Source organism: Urocitellus parryii, chromosome 15 (assembly GCF_045843805.1).
Source record: "Urocitellus parryii isolate mUroPar1 chromosome 15, mUroPar1.hap1, whole genome shotgun sequence".
NCBI lineage: Eukaryota > Metazoa > Chordata > Mammalia > Rodentia > Sciuridae > Urocitellus > Urocitellus parryii.
Genome location: NC_135545.1, coordinates 3704744 through 3713336, shown reverse-complemented (window position 1 = coordinate 3713336; position 8593 = coordinate 3704744). Strand labels below are relative to the sequence as shown.

The 8593-nt window shown below is 44.8% G+C and overlaps 1 protein-coding gene across 1 annotated transcript; it reads right to left on the bottom strand.

Moving 5' to 3' along the window:
* Window positions 1-1058: 1058 nt before the first annotated feature.
* Window positions 1059-4657, bottom strand: LOC144250463 (vomeronasal type-1 receptor 4-like). The gene is made up of 3 exons (XM_077793303.1): window positions 3731-4657; window positions 1458-1525; window positions 1059-1203 (listed from the first exon to the last, which is right to left on the bottom strand). The coding sequence occupies exons 1-3, from the start codon at window positions 4655-4657 to the stop codon at window positions 1059-1061; spliced, it is 1140 nt and encodes a 379-aa protein (XP_077649429.1).
* Between the last annotated feature and the right edge of the window lie 3936 nt (window positions 4658-8593).

The window sequence follows — 8593 nt, the reverse complement described above, 5'->3', positions numbered from 1 at the left end:
ATAGCTGCTGTCAGGTCATGCTAAATCCACCTGGACCAGGAGTGTTCACCTCCTCCCCTAGATAATTCTATCCTGCAGTGAAGGTTAAGAAACCTGGCGGAGGAAAGCAGAGGTGGTGCTCTGCTACCCTCCCTTCTCCTTTCTCGGTTTGAAGGAAACAGTCCTGAATCAATAAAAGGCAGAGGGGATTCTCTAGGGTGGGATTTCAGTGGCCGGACCAAAGCCCAAGTCCTCTTTCTGCCTTGGGGACTTTGTTGTCTTTCTAGGACTTTGACCTAAAAAGTGAGAAGATTTGAGAATCTAGGCTGCCTCCTGGTGGGTGGTCCAAAACCAATGAACAGAAAGTGGTCAATAAAGAAACAGGTAGAACTGCTCAAGTGGGCTTCCACCAGCGATGTCCAAAATATACCACACTTGAGAGCCATTTCTTAAACTCTGGGCTGCCTGCGTTGATGTCAAGGTTTTCCCTAACCCAGAATCAACAGTCCAGGGACAGGCACTGGGGAATGTAGAAGGACCACAGGGCAGAGCCTCAGCATTGCTGGGCCTCAGGGAGTCCTCTCAGCCCGTGTACCCAGCCTGGCATGGCCGGTTGGAGAATCCTTGGAGCATATGGAATCATGAGCTTCCAAACACCATGAGGCTTTGGTAATGGGAAGTTCAGAATCCCAGTCTTCCGCATTAGGCCAGATGCCAGAATCTGTGATGCTAATTATTTCCAGGGTGTTTGGAGGTAATCAAGAATCAAATCTTATGGAACCTCATAAAGGAATCTTGAATGGGAGTTCCATTGGGTGTGAGTTTTGTGAGTGTGTGTGTGTGTGTATCAGGGAGTTTCACCATCCTGCAATCCTCTTCCTATCTGTGTGCAGCTGCTCGATGGGACAAATTCAGGAGTGAATAAGTTTGTAAGTGGATATTCGTCCCCTTCTCTACATTTTAAATATCTGTGAGTATGTGAATAGCATGGAAAACATACATGTATGTCTAATTTGTTTCTGAACCATGAGCAAACAGTCAATTTATTTAAACCAAAGGACTTTGAAGTGAGGCACAGCTCACAGCAGCGTGTCAGGGTGAAGCAGGTCCCAAGCATGATTCCAAAGTCCCCGGCTGCTCAGGGAGCTTCTGCCTTGCTTGATCAGGAAGCTCAGCAGCCCCATTGTCAGCTCCAGGATCTCACCTCTTCTGGTAGTTTCCCATCTGGAAGGCACAATCCACAGAGTTTCTTCCACAATCTTCTTGAAGGACAGCCTTTCTCTGCCAGGATTCCTGTCAGTGCAGTGAACACCATGCACTCTGCTCCTCCCTGTAGGGCCATGGAGAGGTTTCACTCACCATGAAGCTCAGGGTGGACCAGAGTTCTCTGCCAGGGGACCAGGGGGCCAGAGGCTAAATTTCAGCCAGAGCCTCTCCGCAAGGAGATCTGGGTCATGAGGATGTTCCTTTTCCCGTACCGGACCTTGTAGGCCGGCAGTTGCAATGGGGACTGCATGGCACAGTCACACCTCCTTACGTTCTTCCTCTGCAAATGGCAGTGTGGGGACAGAGTCACCGTTTTGCAAGTCGCACTGAAGAACATCAGCAGTTGCCAGGACGTGGGGTAGGGTCTAGGACCTCATCTCTGCCCCTAACTCAGCTCCAGCTTCAGAAGGCTTGCTTGTTCTGTGCAGCTGTGGGAATGCATGGAATCTATGGCCCAATTGGTGTGTGTTCTGTGAGTGTGTGTATCATGGTGTTGCATCTTCCCCTAATGTGATCCCTACCCAGACTCCTGGAACACCTCCTTTTTACAGACTTTGTCTCTGATGGAGATATAGAATATTCACAGGGGTCTGGTGGCTGTTGGACTGTGGGCTCTGCTTGATGTCCCAGTGGTCAGTACTGTATGTGAGAGAAGGAGCCAGACCCTGAACTGTGTTTCTGTCAGTTTCTGTTACCTTCCCCCCGGCTACAATATCTTTTTGAGTAGCATTAATGAAAATACAAGACTGAGGAATGGAACATGTTTGTGAAAGCTTTTTATCAGTTGCTAATGACCCAAAGAACAATTATGTGTTTGTATTTATTATCTTCAAAGCAAGGGGTTTGGTGACGGTCTTACTTAGAAACCTCTTATTTTTTTCTCCAGAATTCATTTCCCATCAATTTGGACATTTGGGTTGATCTGCAAGATTTTCAGCAAAATAACTTTATGAATGTGGATCTTTATCCCTTCCAGCAGGGTAGGAAATCCAAGTGGGACAATGCCCACAGAAAGAGAGAAACATGTTTTTTTTACAGAAAGCAATGCTGGGACCAGAGGGTTTAATAAGCCGTTTCTTTAATTCATTCAGTATCAGATAAGTTGATGTACTTTCTCAGTTGAAGAGTACTTCATGGTTACCACAGTCCTCTATGTTACCTTTGAGTAGCAAGTTTTGGTTGCATTTGTAAATAAAGAAAATATAAAATATGAGTTCTAATGAATCCTTTTGTTTTCCCCCACAAACTTATCCAATATTTGACCCAGATCTGAGATAGGAATTTGGGAATAAATGGAAAGATACTGAGTTAGCAAGGTAGTGCGCTTTAAACAACTGAAATGCAAGAAAAACACCCATGAACCATTGCAACTCCTGAATGATATGCCCTTGGCTGATCCCTTCCAAAATGGGGGGAAGCCCAGGAAAGACTTGCTCCCCAGCCCTTCCTCCAGGCAGCCCCTCACTGTGCCCTTCCATCCACATGGAAACCACAGCTGACATTGTGCTTCTCACTGTCGAGATAGCTCACCTTCTCTCTTGAAAGTGCATCCACTTCCTGAATAAACCTCCCTCCCTTTGTGTGGCAGGGCCTGAGAGTCTCCATCACATATGCCAAGAACACTGCTGGTCCTGGGTGGAACCCCCTCCCCTCCAGGACCTCCTTGAACCATTCCAAAGAGATCTCTCTTCTCCAGGGATAGGTCCAATCAGACACCACTCCCTCAAGTAAGAGGGACACTGTCTTAAAGTCATGGAAAGGTCAATGGTGCCTGATTTTGTGCCTCTTTTGATTGACTTTACTTTAATCTGGCCACTAGATGGCAATGTTTTAAATAAACCTTGAGAACTCTTTGTTGTGTGTGTATGTTTGCACACTTGTGAAGTTTATTTTTATGTATTCTATTGGTTCTTTTTAGGTATTCATGAAAGTCTCCTTTTAAGTGACCATCATCTCTCTAACTGCCATGTAGAGGACGCTTATTTCCTTGTGTTGTCTTTAATCTCTGGAACTGAGCTTGCCCTGATAGGAGCTCAATGGTATTTACTCACTATTCTGGGAAAGAAGTTATATTTTGGCCATTTTTAAGATGACCATCTTGAATTGTCTTCCTCTTTTATGGGTGTTCTTCCTATAAAACTAATGCTAGTAAATATCAAAAAAATTTCAATACAGTTTAAATGACACTTTGTCAGTGAGTACTTCATATCATTGATTGTCTTATCTTCTATTATTATAACTCCATATAAGATGGGCACCCCAATGCAGATATTAATAACACTCACTAGCATAAATATTAACATGACAATACATTATTCACAATTGCTATACTTTTCAAAGTTTACTTCGAGGCAGAAACTCTAATTTCTGTCTTTTGGACTCACGTCATACCACAGTTTCAAAAAAATGTGCTTCTATTCTGAGAGATATGAATGAATAAGCAAATAGCCATTGTGAACATTCATTCAATTTATGTTTCTCTTACACTCTTAGGGGTTGTCATTTTCCTAGTATTGACACACTGGGTCCTGCAAACTCTGGAGTCATAGCGCATGAGAATGTAGGGGCTGACTGTTGGGAAGCACCCAGCGATGAGTGTGGAGGTGTTCACCAGCCACAAAATGGATTTCTTTACAAAAGTTAAGGGAATGTGTAAGACAGAGGAGAGAGTGGACAGAGACACAAAGGCCCCCACCAGGGCAAGGATGCCTTGCGTGGCCCTGGACTCAGGGGAAGATCTGGGGGAGACATTGCTCCTGAGAACATGTTGCATCCTCTGTTTGTGTCTATAGAGGATGAAAACCACGGAGCCGCTGGCCCAGAGCATGAGCCCCACACAGAAAACATCCCGGACTAATGCCAACAATAGATAGACTGTGCCTGGGACTTTGTCCTGAAAGACAGCAGAACAGTGCCCATAGTCCCTTCTGTTGGTGTTATTTCTGCTGCTCTGTCTGCCAGTCATATGTACAGGTACCGGGATAATCAGCATCATGTTCAGAACCCAGCAGATGGCGAGGAAGGTGCCCTTGTACCTGGGAACTCTCACCTTCAGCTCTGCCCACCTGGAGTCCCTGGGGCTGATGGTGACAGCCTGGAAGACACTCAGGAGGCAGGTGGTGCAAATGGACACATCTCTGCCCAGTTTGTGTGGGTAGAAGAGAAGTTTGCAGCCAATGTCACTGTGCAGCTCTCGTAACCCCCAAGCTGCCAGTGTTTCAGGAATTCCTTTAGAGAGAAGGACCAAGGTGTTGGCTACATTCAGGTGCATGAGAATCACATCCCGGGACTTGTACCTGCTTGTTGTGCAGTAAAGGAAGAGGTAATGATAAAGAAGAGAGACATTGCCTAGAACGCCAACTACCATCTGTGACAAAAACACCGTTTCTATTGCCAGATCCCTGGTGGCCATCCTGTCAGCTCCCAGTGACCGATCTTCTGAGCCAGAGATTCCTGCATGGGAATATTAGGATTGGCTCCGTATCCATTGCAGTCCAATATCGTACACTAAATTCCCACCTAGAATATTTACTTAAAAATTTTAAACAAGGTGTATTCAGTGTTGAAATTACAATTTGTAAGAATTCTCTTAGAACAGGGGCCAGTACCACAAAGAATGCAGAAGTAGAAGGTCTTGTGTTCATCATACTCCATGAAGCTGGTGACCCTGTTATTTTCATTGTAAAGGTCAGCAACACTTAAGCAATTGAAGGGGGCTTGTATGTGCCAATTGAAACCTTTTGTATGTCAATGTGCTATTTTGAATCTGGCTGTGCAGGGAACATGGGAGTGCACTTCAACACTGTGTTCCTCTGACCAAGCTAGTTAGCTGGGTTCCTCAAATAAAAAGGGGCATATTGAACAATTTTTATTTCATTTGACACAAGTGGTTTTCTATTTAACTACCTTAAACCAAGTTTTGAATTCTGCATCAGTGTTTATTATATGGAAAAATGACCCTTTTGAATAAAAGTTTAGATATTTTAATCAAGTTTAAATGCATCCAAAATATAAACTTATGTAGATCCACAATTATGCCAAGTATATTGAAAGAGTACAAATGTCCGTTTGCAGTGAAAGGGTGATGAATGTCAAAAATGACACCTATTATGGGAATCTATATTATCTGCTGAATCTTGGCACATGCAATAATAATATCTTTCAATTTCTTATAGTACAGAAACCAAATATCACTGATTTCACATGATACACTAATGTTATTTTAAATACATATAGGTAAAACCATAAACTACTGTGCAAGATTTGTGGAAGATTTAAAAAATGTAAGACTCACATCTCCTGTACGTGGACACTCGAGTAAATAATAAGTTGACGTTGGACATTCAAATTGTGGGAATAGGCTTGACAATACTTTACTTTTCTTGTTTCTATTTTTCCTGTCCTTGTCTATGGGGTACTCCCAGGTAATTCTCTATGAGCATAAAATGTTTCCTCGTTATTTCATGGCCTGAACATTTCCGTCTCCTTAGTGTTAACATTGTTTCTGGAGACTTTGAGATTCTCTCTCCCAGTGATTCTAAAGTGTGTGATGTGATACTGGTGACCGTGCACAGGACAATGATTTGTAGAAAATCACTTCTGTCTATCTGTGTTTGCAGAACTGTTACTCAACCTTGTTTCTTACTGGTACTCCTCATTTCTCATATGTTACCCAAAAGCTCCTACACAGCAAGGGAAACAAGATTCCCAGCAAAGATTCAACCAACAAAATAGAATTTTATTCTTTTCTTTTTTTTTTTTTTTGCAGGTACTTGTTTGGACAAAGGATTAATACCCACAATGTATAGGAGACTCAACATATTCAATAAGAACAAATCCAAATAATGCAAATTAGAAAGGGGCAGATCTTAGGGAGATACACTTCTCAATGGTAGAAATTCAAATGGCAAACAGATTAATATCTACCAAATACTTAATTAACATTGTTACCTGATCAGGAAATAAAGTCAAAAGCAGAATGTGAATCATATCACACAAGTTAGAATGGCTACGATTAAAAGTTAAAGATTAATAAGTGGAGAAAGGCAACTTATGTTTTGAAGTGAGGAAACATATCCGAAATACATTCCCCCCCAGTATGCCACGTGAAACCCATTCCTATCATCCTACCTTTTCCTTCAAGTCGGCTCCCCTGATGGGAGGTGGGACATAGTCTAACCCAAATCAACTGAAGGTAAACAATTTCAGTAGGAAAAGATCCCTTTGTCCCTGAAGCCCTTGAAGAGCCCAGATCCAGGGAAGCATTCTGCTTGCTTGGGAGGTAGATTCTGCATGAGATGAGAGGCTTCCTGGAGATTCCTTGTGTCATGTGAGCACGGAGGTGTTAAGGGGCCCCTGAGGTCACCCTGAATGTTCCAGCCCTGTCCCTGCAGAGCAGATGCCCATCAAATTTAGGTGGAACTAAGTCCTCAGGCACATTCATCTTGGCCTGTGATTCCTACTTGGCTGAACCCCAACAGCCCTGTCACTGCAGAACACAGTGAGCTACCCCAGGAGCCACCAGGTGCTGGTCCAGGGCCTCTGACCCCCGTCTCCTGACAGCTCAGGTCCTCCTCAGGGATTCCTCCTCATGCCTGTGTGGCTTTGGTGCTGGACCCCAGTGAAACCCACAAGACACCATGGTGCCCACATGGTCACTTACCTAGACTCCTGATCCACCTCCTGGCTCCAGTTCTTCCTCTCTGATGAAACAACAGTGCTCACCTGGGTGCTCTGGGCTCCTGCACTTGGGCTCAGTGGGATGATCACAGCAGCCAGGACTCCTGTGCCTGGAGAGAGGCAGCCAGAACCTGGCCTGTGGGTTTGGGTGTGAGTGCCCCCTCCCCTCAGAAGTGCAGAGACCTTTTTAACTATAGCTTCCATGACAGGACAGGCTCCTGGGCCTGAGGATGTTTGTGAAAACCTTTTTCCCAGTTGCCAATGCCCCAGAGTTCACAGTTGTCACTTCCAAAGAGCCGGCTGCAGAGTGTGGGAAGTTCTTTAATTTCCTCCATCCCTGAGGAGATAGGGCTCACGTGCTGAGAGCAGGAAACACCAGGGGCTGTCACTGGAGGGACTGGCACCTAGTTCCTGGGCCTCCCTGGATTTTCTCCTCCTGTGAGACGTCTTCTACTTGAGCAGGACTTCTTTTCTAATCTTCAGGACGACACTGAAATGTTACATCATTTAATAAGAGCAGAGAAACCAGCCCAGTCACCTGGGAAGGTTGTCAAGATGTCAGTAAGATGATGAGGATGAGGAGAATAATGTACTGCAGAGACCCACTGGGTTTTGCACAGCTCCTTGCTGACGTTTGGAAGTTAGTGAGCTGCTAGCTTTCTAATAAAGATTGTTTTCTACCTGTGTATCTCCCTCCTGCCTAGTAGGAATAAAAATCGGAGAAATCAATTTCCATAGAAGAGTGACCATTTATTAGTGTCTCTCAAAAGTGATCTCACTGGCATCAAGTGGTTGACAGGCAGGATCTACAATTGCTTTAGTATAAGATTTTATCCTTGTGACTCCCAGAAACTCAAGGGCACTGAGTGCTTATCAGGAGCCTGCACATTCACTCTCTCCTGAATATTTCAGCACAAGCCAGCTTGCTTTAGTAATCAATGAAGAAACCGAAAATGTGGGTGTAAATTAATCCTTCATTTTTCCCAGTATACAAATGCAACCGTTCACTACATGCCCCCATTTAGAAATTAACGATCTTCTCTTTACAGGTAGGTTACTACCCCTAAACTTCCTACATATTTACATTAACACATTGCAAACGTGTGTCCCCAACCTATATGTAACCTGAACACTCATAGGTTTTAACATGTTCACACAGCTCACAATTGTCCTTTACCACTTTGACCCGGTGAAGGCATTGAGAGTGTTGGGTATGGACATGAGCCTGTGGGGACCAGGCACAGAGAGCTGTTGTTGGGTCTAGAATGCCCGTAAAGATCCATGTGTTGGAGGTTGGTGGTACTGGGAGCTGGTGGAAGTCTTAGGAAGTGGGGAGCAGTGGGAGGTTCTTCAGTATCTGAGGGAGTGCCCTTGAAGGAGGTGGTGGGAACCCAGCTCCTCAGCCTCCCTTCTTCACTCCCACCCCTGAGCTGAGCAGTGAGTTCTGCCTCTGCTCTGTCACAGCACCTTCTGCCTCAGCCCCGAGAGCACTGGGCCAACCACTCCAGGGCCACAGGGAACCTCTCCTCTGTGCAGCTGGATGTGTCAGGTACTTGCAGTAGTGCTGGAAGCTGGCTGGCTCAGGCCCTTTCACATCTGTCTCCACATTGTCAGCAGGTGTGTGTGCACCTCCATCAGCTGGGATCCTGTGGAAAGAGCACTATCTGCA

Excerpts from the sequence above, each read along its gene's own strand:
- LOC144250463 (XM_077793303.1), bottom strand. The coding sequence starts at position 4,657 with ATGGCCACCAGGGATCTGGCAATAGAAACGGTGTTTTTGTCACAGATG. Across the intron at positions 1,526-3,730 it reads AAATGACAACCCCTAAGAGT|AGGAAGAACGTAAGGAGGTG; the intron begins GTAAGAGAAACA and ends TGCCATTTGCAG. Across the intron at positions 1,204-1,457 it reads CTGCCGGCCTACAAGGTCCG|ATGGGAAACTACCAGAAGAG; the intron begins GTACGGGAAAAG and ends TGTGCCTTCCAG.